We start from the raw sequence: 14,248 nt of genomic DNA, 5'->3' as shown, positions 1-14,248 counted from the left end.
TTTCCTGCTTTCAGATTTATCCAAGAATCGCTTAACTGAAGTTCCTACAGAGCTGTGCCATTTTGTGTCACTGGAAACACTAAATCTATACCACAATTGTATTAAAGTCATACCAGATGCCATAGTAAACTTGCAAATGCTAACTTACTTAAACTTGAGGTAAGTTTCTTTGCCACTTTTTGATTATTTGCAACTAGGTAAAGATTTTTTTTTTTTTTGTCTGCACTTTTTAAGGTTCTGGAACAACTGACTGTATTTTTTCACATTGCTGGAAAGGGTAATGCAAAAGTTTATTGGCTGCAGATACAGTTCTGTATGAAGGCATCATAAATACCAAAATGTAAAAATAATTATGAAAAGAAAACCAAGCAATATTAGTCCAGTTCTGTCACTTAATCTTCTAACAAATCAAGAATGCTCATCATATCCACACAGTTGTATTCTTTTAATTCATTTCTGATGACAAATTTTGTAAAGCTTGACATAGGTTTTGCAGTTGAGAAGTTGGAGAGACAGAGAATTTATATTTTTCTCCATGGGGAATGGAATGGAAGAAGTGTGATACTATATCTATCACTAGCATAGTCATATTATGAAAGAAATCTGGCTACAGCCTTTTTTAGGAGCAAGTGGCAGAGAATTAGACATCTTTGCCTCCTTTCCAGGCAAAATCTGTGTGAATACTAATGAGTAGAGATAATTGCTGTTAGTTCAAGTGCAGTTGAATGTACCTGTGCTTTTCGTGGAGGGAAGGTGAACCCTTTTTCAGTTGGAGCAAGGTGTGGAGTTTTCTTTGCAGTTAACTGAGACAGCTAATAGTGGAGATGTAACAGTCTGGTCTTTGCAAAAATGAGGTCTGAATAGAGAGTGAAGTGTCTCTTGGTCTGGTATATTTCTGGAAATGAAGGCTTGATCATCGGTTTTATCAACACCAAGGATCTTTCTCAAGTCTGTATTACTACTATACTGCAGTTTTGGCCACTGTGGAACAGTATTTTGGCTCTAAAAATCAAAGTTGAATAGTGTGGCTCGAGTATCTGCATGCATACAAGAAGTAGGACTTGAGATTTTGAATTAGTATTTGTTAGATATATGTAAAGAACTTAAACTGGATTAAATTATTAATTATACATAAAACATCTTGGTAAATTTAGGAATTAGAATTCACTTGGTTAGAACTTAATGAAACCGTGAATTAGAACTCTGTATAATGATAGAATCAGAGTAATCACAAAACTATAATACGTTTTGTATCACATATGACTGTAAATTGGACAAAATAAAAGGATTTTTTTCATTTGATTAAGTAACTGACATTTCTCTCAGTTTCAATTGCCCTCTTCACCTGAATGTGCCCTTCCCTCTGTTAGTTGGACATAGTGAACAGTCTGAACAAGGAAATACATTCTTGGCTTTCTAATCACGTTGTTTCTTGGCAAGCAAGACATAATAGATTTAAAATGCATACCTTTTTGCCTGTTACCAGCAAAGCCCATATGTTGAGTAGCATTAGAAAGTGATGCCAAAAGATCTATTTTTAGTCTTTGGGCCTTGGTGGATACTGTTCATGTTTTATTTAAAGAACTTCCTTTGAAGCTAATGATGACTTATTACTCACCCTGGTTATGTTCTGTTCCTTATCTCTTAGTGGGTTGCTTCTGAGTTCTGTGGAGCTTAAAAATTGTTTTTTACTTATTTTTTGTCTGTGTCTCATCTGTGGCATAGGGTTACTGTTTTAGAGTCCAAGGTTCCTCAATTTGATTTCTTTAGAACTTGAATAAAATATTTCTAAGTAAATTTTAGAAAAAGTTGTCTTGGCCTTCTGTAAGGACACTAGAATCAAGAAACTTGGCTTCAAAATAAGCAGTGATACTTTTTTCAGCTGCTGCTGATTAGTAATTGGATTTCTCATTTTTATTTGCTTTGGGATATTTATATCTGTCTGTATCCTGGTGTGTGCAAGAGAAATGTGATTGTAGTGTACTTTACAACATTTTGAGATTGTTGTGTAGAGCATGAATATGCATCTCTGTGTGCAGCTTTGTAGCACACTGCTGGATTGGTAGTTGAAGAAATGCTTTGCAACTTGTGGAATCTGGATTTTTGTTTCACCTCAATATTGCAACTCCTACTGAAATTGCACAGGAAAATTTTTGCCATGTGTTTCCAGAGTTCAGTCATCTGTCTTTGCTTTCTGAAGCCTTAGAATGTAGGCAGGAGCTAATTAAAATAGTTTATACTGGGGTGCCATTTTAAGTTACTATTCATTGGTTTACTACGGGTTAGTAATCATAAGAATTATATTTTAAGAAAACTTTTAAATATTCTAGGAGAGAATAATTACTGTGTTATTCTGATGAGCATAAAATTTCTTCTGGGAATTGAGCCAGAAATTACTGTTTTTAGTCTTATGAATGTCACAAAGGGTCATGACATTTGTCATCTTTAAGCTCTAGCATATGAATCTTGGGGCAAAATGAACCACTGGTAGTTCCAGAAATTTTTTCTGTGTTTACCTGGGTTAATAGCACAGAACCAGAGAATAAGATGTATCAAGTAATCTTCAACTGTAAGTGTGCTTTAAATTAATTGAAGAAAATCACCATTTTGTCTGTGATTTATATATTTGTCTTTTAGGTGTAACAAAAGGCATCCATTTTAATGGCACATAAAACCACAGGAATGTTTAAATACTTCTGAAATACTGTCTCAGTTGACTTTCCTGTATTCATTAAGAAGGGAAACAGCTGTTCTTTGTGTGACTAGCAGATTTGTTACAATGTTGTTAAACTGATACAATGTAATTTTTCCAAAGTGGGAAATTTCTCAGTATTGTTAATCAATAATCAGGTGTTTGTCTTAGTGATTGCCATTTGAAAATTTCAATTATGTTTGCATAAAATATGACCCATGAAAATGAAGAAGTTTTGTAGCACTCAAGAGTTTCTGTGACTATACAGTAGAACATCACTGATGGTTTTAATATTTTTGTTTTGTTTTGTTGCAGTCGAAATCAGCTTTCCTCTTTGCCAGCTTGCCTGTGTGGTCTTCCTCTAAAAGTCTTAATTGCAAGTAACAATAAGCTAGGTTCCCTTCCAGAAGAGATAGGTCAGCTAAAACAGTTAATGGAATTGGTATGTTACTGATTTTTTGTTTTCACTTTTTGTCTTCTTTTGAGTTTAAATAGAAACAGTAAAATTCACTTTTCACATATATTTGAGCAACTGCTTAATAGTATAATGTAGTTTGCAAAACTTAATTTTTTAACTTCTCAAGTGTGTTGGCTAGCAAGAAAGCAAGAATTTCCTTTATGTTCTTCAGGACTCTTTTTAAATAACAGCACTGCCCTCAGTTCATTCAAAACTCACAGTTGCTAATCTTCACCATTTTTGCTCACTCCCTGCCCTGGCTCCCTGTTCACTGCATCAAGTTCCTAAGTTCTGGCTCTGCAAGGTTGCATTCCCCTGTAGCATTCTCTCCTCCTGCTTCCTTTCTGTGTTGTTGCTGTCTGCTTACCACTCTGCGTTCCTGTTGTGATACTGGTCTTACTAATTTATTTTCATTTTATTTCACTACATTTGTCATGCAGCCTTCCTTTCCTGGAACACCCATCTAAACAGATCTACAAAATGTTTGTGCTCTTCTTGTTTTCAAAGCTGTCCAAACGAATAGTGTTTCTACAAGCAGTAGATCACTTAGAAGATATTGTCCAGTCTGAAAAAGCAAAACTTATTTTGTACTACAGCATAAAATTAATTTAATTGAATGTTTGTGGAAAGTATATGTGAGAGAATGCTTCCCTCTCTCTCCCTTTATCTTCCTCTGCTATATATTGTAAACTGAGACTCCGAATTCTTTATGACAAAAGTGTTGGGGTTATTTCTGTTCGTTTTGACCTTTTGAGATACAAATTGACAAACTGCATTTTGACGCTGTTAGTTTATGCATAGTAAAAACTTGATTTGAACTTCCTTCCAGCTGCTGGTATCTCCACTGACAGCAGTTACTTTGCATACCTTTTCTGTACCTGAAAGTGTCTTATTATCATATTGTTGTTTTTTTATAATACTAGTTCCTCCAGTAAATTATGTTACAGAAATTAATAACCTTGCTTGAGGCCCCAGCCCTGCTATTGATTCTTTATCGGTGGCATGAAGTGGCAACCGCAGAGCCTTTTCCTTTTGATGTTCTTGAACAGCACCCTGTGGCATCAGGCTTCTGTTATATATGATAATTGATGTGGATCTTGATGAGGATGGTGGGGGTAGTAGTTACCTTTTCCTTTCTGAGTTATGACTGAGTTCAAGACTATCAAGTTTTTGTTTGGTGAGCATTATTAATTTATATTACCAAATATTTTAAATTTTTTTGTGTTTGTGATGGGTTTAGTGAGATTTACACAGATGGTTCTGATTTAACTATTCTTAGAAATGTATTGTATTATAGCACTGTTTTTGTTGTGCTTAAAATAGGCACAATAAAAAGTGATGGTTCCAGTTTAAGTTAAATTTAGTAAAAACTAAAAGCTTGAAATCAATGTTGATTATACCCAAAGCAAATTTGGTTTGTTTAGTTCAAGCATATCATGTCTTTGAATTCTGGAATTCTGGGTTTTCATATTGTTTTCCAGTTATGTTATAGTTTCAGTGTTACTGTTTGTCATGAAGAGCAAAACAATTCTTGCTCTAAAAGTATTTAATATGAGAGCTCTAGCTGCATGTCACTTTGGTAGCCAAGACGTATGAAAATTGAAAAAGGTCTGATGCTTGTTCTTTGTGATTTATTTAGGCATTGGGCTCAGGGGCTGAATGACAAACAAGTTTTTCTTAAATTGAGCATGAGTCTGTTCAGATGACCTGATTACACAATTTGATGCCACCATGCGTGTTTGGCACATTTCTAGTGAAATGAGTTGCACTGTTTAGCTGGAAATGACATAACTGTGATGTATTGGGAGAAGCAAATAGTGGTAGCATTGAGAGTGGGTATCTGTGTTGGCATGTATAATATAAAGCACTTTAGATTATAAGGTGATCATTGTTCTAAAATGAGTAAAAGAAACAAACAAAAAACATTAAGTCATATTGCAGTTGTTACACAAAAAATTCAGCTGTGTGAGAGCAATGCCAGCCTGAATAGCTTGGGATTCAAGCAGCAGCATCGCCCAGCCCTCTGGCAGGGAATGCTGTTTTGGTGTGTGCACTGTGCTCTTGCTGGCCTGGGCCAGGGGATAGACTCTGAGATGCCACCTGGCTCCATACAGTTCTCCTATCAATAGGACATTTCTGGGCAACCTCAGGTTCCCCAGATATTTTACAAGCTGCATGCAGTGAGATCTGGGTGTACACAGCAAAGGGTTCTTTTTATCTGCCTATTAAATACAAAATTTACCCCTATAGTCACTGTAGAATGATACAAGCATAATTTGCTGCAAATTAGATCTTTCCAATAAACTCTGCATTTTCCCTTCTGTCCTCCAAAATGGGGTAGGTAATGGTTTTCCTATCACAGGTATGTATTTTTATGGATTTCATACCTGTGGCATAGAATTAATGCTGATATTGCACGCAGAAAACTTTCAGATATTCTTTTAAATTTAGGCTACTGACAGCTACTTTGATGCTTTTAACATAATTGTAACATAAATTTTTCTCCCTGCAGAATACATTGCCATTATTTGGCAAAAGAAATGGTTGGGAAACTTTTTTTTTTTTGCAGCAAATAAAACTAAGTCTTTAACGTAATCATGCCTCTACTGTCAGCCAGGAGAGCGCCAAACTAGTATGAAGATAATCTGGAATTTACTTTCTGCCAAGGAAAAGCAATTAGGCAGAGATGGGTCATTAATCGTACCCAAAACTATCAGATGTACAGTAAAAATCTATTCTCCATTCTATCAGGCAAGTGTTGCGCTTCTGCCTTCTTCAGATAACAGCCTTCTGCATCTCTGGGAATGCTCCTATCTCATGTTGGAAGCCTTCAAATTTCTCACCTGGGATTTATGTCCTCATTCATCTAATCAGAGACAGCAGCCTCACCATGTGGGACTTTCTGCCTGCTATTTCCTAAAAGGGTCCATGTCCTCACACACTGTGCACCTTCTTTTTACTCTTCAGTATGGCTTCTATGTCACAAGTTCTGACTGAACCCAGGTGCTTTTTAGGAATAATGGCTCAGTCAGGAGGCCTGAGTTTTTTACACAAGGAGGAAATTTGCCTCAATTTGAATGGTTTGGATAAACTTCCATGTGTGTATGAATAAATGTTAATATGGAGTCAGAATACCTTATTGTTTTTTCTGTTTATCTTGCTGAACATACATGCTGAATTTGATTGGGTTAAGGCCATAAACAAAGGAAAGCAGTTGATGGTTTTGCTTTCATGCCACATATATTAATGTTAAATTTCCCTAATTTAATAAATGTTTAAATAAAAGCCATACACTTCTGATTTTGACAAATTGCCTTGTCATTACAGGCCATGGCCTATCTGGTGAAAACAAAGTAGAATTAATCAAGTCTGACCTCAGCAAATACTAGTTCCCCATGGAACTTAAGCATTTGCACTTCAGTTACCTGCAAGTGTCCCTGAAGCCAAGTTCCAAACTTCTGGTGCATAATTCCTTAAAAAATTGCCATATTGGAAGCCATAGGAGTCTGATAGTATTGCTTCCATTAGTGCCAAAGTAATGGCAAAGTTTAACACTGTCTCTGTTACATACACACTCATGAAGTCTAATAATAAGTCAAGAGTATAACTGTGGATTAATGTTATAAGTCTTTGTGGCTATTCAAACAAAGTAATAAAAAAAAGGCAAGTTGGACTACAATGCTTAGTAGGATAAAGGACACTGCTGTCTCTAGAAATCTTGTGAATGCTGACATGCTGTCACAACAGATCAGTCTTATTGAGGATGTTTTGAAAGGCTGTAAGTGCAGGTGGACTTTGTTTTTGAGGTTATGCACTGCCAGGTTTCTTTTTTTTTTGTGCTTCCTTTAGAATTCTCTGTCTCTTTCCCTGACTTGTTCTGATGTGTATGCCTAAATACACTTGGTCTAGAGTTTCTTTGCCACAAGGTGACTTTAAATTCTGCGCTCTAAAAATTAAGTATCTAATTATGAAGTAATTTAAAGACTGTAAATTAAAACTAGGACAGTAAAGCTTTAAAAATAAATTATCAGGGCACAGTGTAATTAACCAAACTTTGACATCTTAGGCAAAAATGCACTCATTAACTGGAATTTTTAATTTCCTTCTCTAAAAGTAATTTCCTGATTCTGTTTTGAGAAGGGGAAGAACTCTTGGTGAAAATGAGATTCTGTAACAAGAAGAAACTTGTCAGATACAGGGAACAGCACTGCTAGATCACAGTTTGGTTTTACTGTCATTTTTTGTTAACTAGATTTTTAGGCTCAAAGATAGGGAGTTGATATAATGATTTTGATTGGTATTAAAGCAAGCATCTTCAAAGACAGGACTTGGAAATCTGACTTCTCCAACTTCTGTAGTCTAAGAGCTCCCAGATACTTTATAAATCCATTTGAAACAGTTGAGACAGTAGGACTGTTCTGCTGGTTTTTTTAGGAAAATTGGGCATTGCCCCATTTAGCTTTCTTACTGTGAAATACTGTTTCCTTCTTCTAGTACAGAAATGACAGCATAATTGGGACATTTTTTAAATTTGCAGGTTGCCTGGCATGTAAGCAGAGGTTTCAATGTCCATCTGGCAGCAAAAATGACAGCTACTATTTGTCTCATTACAGACTGGCTTAATCCAAGAAGTTGATCCTTCCTTCATACACATTCAAAGAAGTTTCTTGCTTGAAATAGTCAAGTAATGCTAAATAAGCTCTGTCCCTTTTCATTATGGCCTACTATGTGCTATGATGATCAAATATGTGCCTTTACTGAACATCATTACAGAATGCTATTGCTGTATTACTGTTACTATTATTTTATTTTGCTTAACTATTCCATCTAGAAGAACAAGAACCTTTTTAAGAACTTAGATCCACACACTAGGATTTTTACCTTTCATTGTAACATATTTGGTTATGTAATCACTGTACTTAATTCTTCATGTGAAGCAAAGAGCAAAAAATTGCAACTTCTTAATTAAATAGTTTTGAATATTTCTATAGAAATTAAATTACCTTGTTCTTCAAATAAGATTTTAGTCTGGTTTCAGTAACGTGCAAATATTTTCCCATGTATATTTATTTTTCTTTGTGACTACAGGACATAGATGGTTGCCTTTTTTTCAGGTTAATAAAATGTGAAAATTATATAGCAAAATAGCTGTGTTTGTATTATGGGACATGTAAGAGCTGAAAGTTCATTATTATTTGTTATTACTGTTTTACTGTAGGATGTCAGCTGTAATGAAATTACAGCTTTGCCACAGCAGATAGGCCAGCTGAAATCTTTAAAAGAACTGAATGTCAGAAGAAATTATCTCGAAGTTTTACCCCAAGGTAAAAGCAAATGAACAAAAAATATCTTTACATTAGCTGCTCTTACTATAATTTTGAAAGTATTTTTATTCATATAAATAGATATTATTAAAAAGTAGCTATTGGCTTCTGTTCAAATTTATTTAATTTGGGTCTGCAGAATATAACATTCAATGGTATCCACTGAAGAACAGTGTGTGAGGTATCTTTATGATTCTAGGCAACTTTTAGGTTGAACAAGTGTCTGAATGCAGTGTGGGAACTGTCAGCTGAGTTTCAGGGAAAAAGAACTTGAAGTATTTGTATTAGAATTTATTGTCACTTGTATAACAGCAGCTCTTTTATTTCCCAGTGTAAAATGGAGTAAATGTTGATCTCATTCCTCTGTTTGTATTTTTCCTGAATGCAAAAGAAGGGTTATTCTAAAATATTTTCTTTTTTAATGCCAAAAATAAAAACAGATGTAATACCTTCTCTCCTTTTTATTACTTTTAGAACTAGTACAACTTCCCTTGGTAAAGTTTGACTTTTCCTGCAATAAAGTGCTCGTGATTCCAATTTGTTTTAGAAAGATGGTGCAGTTACAAATATTACTGCTTGAGAATAATCCTTTGCAATCTCCACCAGCACAAGTAAGTTACAGCTATAATTTAAGTTGTACTTTATACTCAGATGGCTGCTAACACATTTTAGAGTATAAAATGTCACCACAATGTCACCAATGCAATTGCTGGCTTCTGAATTTCAGTCATCACAGACTGTTTATAGTTGTTGATATCTAAATAAGACATTAAAAATATCCTCTGTACTCAGTATGAATTTGTACAGCACTTAAACTAGCACACATCTAGATGTCCATTCTGTTTGCTTTTTTGTGACTTCTATCTGCATATGAAAGTTAATGTTGGAATATGTGTGCAATTTTGAAAAAGAATAGTGATAAATTTCATAGTTAATTTTTCTTTCTGTTAAAAAGAATCCGGTTCTAGAAGGTTCTACAGTGATTTCCTAACTTTAACTTAAAAAATGTGCAGATGGTCTAAAACATAATCCATGTGAAATTTATCTTACTTTATAGTAAGTAAGCTTATAGATTATGGTACACAAATAAATAAAATTCCTCTTTTGAACTATAGGCCACTCTGAGTAATAAAGATAAATGAATGCAACCTGTGTTTGCTGCTTAAGGACAATTTTGTTATTGTCAACTTACTGGACAGTAGATTTAAACTGCATCTCTGAAAGCTACAGTTGTTCTAGCTGTTGAAATACTTAAAAAATTTTATTACAGTAGTGATGCTGCCTTTAATCTAAAAATATACAAAGCAAATTGAAGGGTGCACTTAAAATTCTAAGATGATGATGAAATTGCATCATAAGTATGCTTGGATACTACTAAAAACAGTGTGACCAAGACTATAAAGGGCATGCTGGTTGAATAACTGTCATTACACTCTAATTTTGAAAAAAATAGTTACTCAATTTCTATTTAGTAATAGGCCATACCATTTATTTTAATGTAATTATTTTGAGTTAGAGACTCATTTGAATTTTTTAAAAGCAGAATATGTTATTTTCTTGTTTCCTGTCTTAGTCTCTGAGGGTATTTCTACTGGTACACAAAAATAGTTGAGTAGATAATTGAAATAATAGTAATTAAAAAAAAAGAATAGAATCTATTTTCCTTTAAGTTAAATTTATAATATTAGTTGATCTTCAGGGAGTTTGCACTAAGTGACACTTAGAATAAATGACTTTTTTTCTAGTTATAAACCTAATTTTTTTCTTGTCCCACAGATTTGTACAAAGGGTAAGGTGCATATATTCAAGTATCTGACTGTACAAGCCTGTCAGATTAAAACAGCAGACTCGCTGTATCTTAATGCCATAGAGCCACAGCATTTGCCACAACCTGTGGAAGAGAGGTGTGTATGAAAGTCTCACTTGTTTTTTTTCTTGTAATCCTTGCAAACAATAAAATAGTATTTATCTTTTGGTTCTACAGTTTCATTTCTTTAGATACTATTCAGAGTGTACTTTTTTGCACAGAGATTTCATTTGCTTTTATTCTAATGAAATCCCCTTAAGAGTTCAGAAAATTAAAAATCAATTCTGATTAAAATTAGCAGCACATTAGTTAAAAGTGGACCTTAGTTTAAATCTCACCTCTTTCTGGTGGACTCCTGGAATGCATTGAAAATAATCAGATGGTAGTTACACTAGGTGTTGGCTTGATCTATCTATGTACACATTAAATAAATTTTAATTTCACATGTTGTTGTGATTTATGTTTTATGATTTATGTGATTTGCAAGTTTACACATTCATGACATCTTAGTCTTAATTCATCTAAAGTCATCTGTCAAAGAGAACTGCATGAATGTCAAGATGCTTTTAAAATTAAGTGTGCTGATTCGTTAGCAAAATGAGGCAAAATCTTATATGTCTTGCATCAGACTTGTAGGAAATGGCATCCATGGTTTAAGGACAGGAACCAGATACAAAGCAGCTCCTTTTTGTGAGCTCTCCATAGCTGGTTGGAAATCAGCTTGTAGCCTGGTCTTTCTTTGCTAACAAGGGTGGTGTAATATAATCAATCAGAGAAAGTATGGTATCTTTGAAGAGAATTAAAATGAAGTGTTGATATGAATAATAGTAGAGATGTTACTGCTAAAACCCTGGGAGGAAAAAACACAAGAACTGTTACAGAATCCCCCTTTCAGTCATCTCAATAAGGTTTGCCTCAAATTGTTTTCCTCCACGTACCTTTGGAGATCCCTTTGTGAATTTCCATCGAATAAATGTCAAAGGTGAGAAGAATCCAGAATGAAGAGTAGGTGTTCCACTTGGGAAACACCTACTATTTTTCTGGTTTGTTCTTTTAATATATGAGAAAATTGACAGGAATGTCATGTCCTGTCTGGTGTTTTGTTGATATTGAAGAATTCAGGTTATGATAAGGGGATGGTACAGAGTAGATTTCCAAAGGCCATTTCTGCAAAACAATCTTCAGTGTTTACTCATGAGATGTAATTTTATGGTGAGGATTAATGAATCAGATATCTTGTTCATGTGAAGACTGATAAAGCTCCTTTCTTAAATTGCTGCGTCAATTTGATTTCAGTATTGCAAATAAAGGGATAATAAGGTATATTTAAAAAAAAAGAAGTTAGGTGATGAGACTATTGCATCTAGTAGTGCACTTGAAAAGGAGTAGAGGTCATATTGGGTAATGAAACCAGAATAGAGAGAGCATTTGCTATTATTACAGTAATTTTCTCAAAAACCTAAATTCCAGAGTCTATTTTAAGGCACCAAAAGAGGGTTTTTGTGTTAATAATTACTTCAAGCCTGAGGGATATAGGAGTTCTGTTTTAATGGATCAGTGGTTAGAATTAAATCAGTTGACTCCACTTTGAGTTTTACTATTTTGGTTTTTTCTCCCATGGCTAAATTGCTTCAGTCCTGTGCTGCTTAGGTAGTAACTAAGCAGTTGGTGTGTAGACAAAAGCAAGCTGATAGCAGATGATTTCTGTTGTTTCATTGGTCCTTAGGCTCACTAGCTATTCAGTCTGATCTACTTTACCATCACCAGATTATGATGTTTAGTGTTTTACTGTGCTAGGCTGCTTCACCTTCTGCCATTAAGAATAGTTTGTCATTTGCTCAGTTAGGTGAAACCAGAGCAGAATTGGAATGTGAATGCTATGATAGTTTTTACTGATTTTTAGTTTTTATTATTCACATCTAGCATTGATGACATCTACCCAAGTAAAAAGGACTCCGATTCAGGTGTTGGTAGTGATAATGGTGATAAACGTTTGTCAGCAACAGAGGTAAGTTACCTGCCTTTTGTGTCAAACTCCCCTCTGAGCACTCTTCTTTTGACTGTTTTAAGTAGTAATTTGAAAAGATTTTCAGACTTAAAAACTCTGCAACCATATCCTTGATGTGAATTTTACACTAAGAAATGGCTAAAACAAAGATAAAAGTAGATTTTTAATTTTTTTTTTGTCTGGAGTAGGCAATGAGATACTTGTTTCCAAATGGTTACAGACTTATCAATAGTCAAAGTTCTCTACAGTTTTCTGGCAGTTTATGTAATCTAGAGAATGAGAAACAAACCAGAATCCAAGTCTGCTGTTTTCAACAAAGTAAATGTGCTAACAGGTTACAAGCTGATCACTTCTCACATATTTTTCTCTTTGCCTGATTACTCTTTCCTGTTGGGAATTTACAGTGCCTAGCCCAAATATGTTCCATGACGTGGTTATGGCAGATTGCTATAGTGTAGAAACTTTAGAAACTTTGCAGATTTTGGTGTGTTTAAATGTTCTGGCAGCTGGGCAATGCTGAAAGTAAACCTTCAGATCTTTTCCTGAACTTTGCAGTCTGGCTGAGCAAAGAGAAAGGATAGCTTTGTGGGACTAGTGTTGTCCTATGCAGTTACAACTGATTCACGGAGGATTTTTTCTGAGACACTGCTTAGCTGAACAGGGCACTAAATCTGTGTGGGGTTGAACTGGATAGATAATGATAAATAAGTAAATAATTAGCAGTACAAGTGTGTGACTATGATCTGAGACGTACAATAATGGGATTTATGGTCTGACCTAATGGGAAATGCTTGACAATGAAAGGATGACCTTCTTGCTACTTAAAATAGTTTTACACTGATTCTTTAGTGTTTTTCTCCCTCTTTGAGGAAAAGGGATTTTGTTTGTTTTGAAACAAATGTAGGAAGAATTAAGCTTAGGTACTGAATTTATAGTTATGCAAAAGCAAATTGAATATGAGTCCACTTACTCACTGATGGGACTTTTATATACAATAGTACTTTAAAAAACCCACACGAATTTCCAAGTGTTTGGGCAAGTTTCTTGGCTGATGGAAGTGAAGCAGAATTGTTATGATTTCTAGCCAAATCTCTAATGGCTTACCTCTAGCTGTAAGAGCATTCAGTTTGTTCAGAGACACTTACAAACTGTTTTTCCAGTCTTACACTTCCTGAAGCTCTATTGGCTTGTTAATGAAACTGTTATCCCAGAATTTCCTTTTAGCTATAAATATCACCTTTGGAAAATAAATCATGTTACTTGTAATCAAAGTATAGCAATTGAAATGCTGCAAAAATATTTTGAAGACTACCAACAGTGAGCCAATACATTTTAATAACACAAAGCTTTTTTTATATGAGAATTATTTACTCATTCTATCCCCACCTGACTGCTACTGTACTTTTAAGGAGAAATAGGTGCTGAGATCAGTAACCCCAAATGCATTTGGTAGTAAATTTATCACTCACTTTCCTTCTAATGCGACCTTTAATACCGGCGTAACATGTGGGAATTGTGCAAGAAATATTAGCATGATGCAAATATAGGTTGACATGTGTTGTTAATTACAGTCAGAAAGTTGCATACCAAACATTGGATATACATTAAATGATCAGTTATAAAACAATCATTAAAGCATTTTTTTTTTATTAATATAAATTACTGTTTAGTCTGGACGGTGATGGCTGTTGAATTTCTATTTTTTTTTTTTTTTTACAGAAAATACTACAATGTCATTTTTCATGTGTAATTTAACAGGAATGAATCACTTCTTTGAAAACTAATGTAGGTTTTAGGAAGCTTGCTAATTGACTTTGGTTGAATACACAGAGGAGGGAGTACTTGATTAAATTAATTGTATATGTATTTCTCTCAGACTTGGAAGGATCCTTACAGCTATAGCTTTTTCCTTACAGTATATATTCCTTACAGCTATACATTTTTCCAGCTATAGCCATCT

At 34.4% G+C, this 14,248-nt stretch overlaps 1 protein-coding gene across 1 annotated transcript in view; it reads left to right on the top strand.

Annotated features, from left to right (window-relative positions):
- LRCH1 (leucine rich repeats and calponin homology domain containing 1) overlaps positions 1-14,248 on the top strand; it is a 105,097-nt gene that overhangs the window by 54,830 nt on the left and 36,019 nt on the right. The window contains 6 exon segments of the mRNA XM_062487709.1: positions 15-159; positions 3,008-3,134; positions 8,368-8,473; positions 8,948-9,084; positions 10,250-10,377; positions 12,204-12,288. Coding sequence (XP_062343693.1) covers positions 15-159; positions 3,008-3,134; positions 8,368-8,473; positions 8,948-9,084; positions 10,250-10,377; positions 12,204-12,288 — 728 coding nt within the window.

The sequence above is a fragment of the Cinclus cinclus genome, chromosome 2, assembly GCF_963662255.1.
Source record: "Cinclus cinclus chromosome 2, bCinCin1.1, whole genome shotgun sequence".
Lineage (NCBI taxonomy): Eukaryota > Metazoa > Chordata > Aves > Passeriformes > Cinclidae > Cinclus > Cinclus cinclus.
The sequence above is the reverse complement of the archived record's forward strand: the minus strand, read 5'-3'. Positions and strand labels throughout refer to the sequence as shown.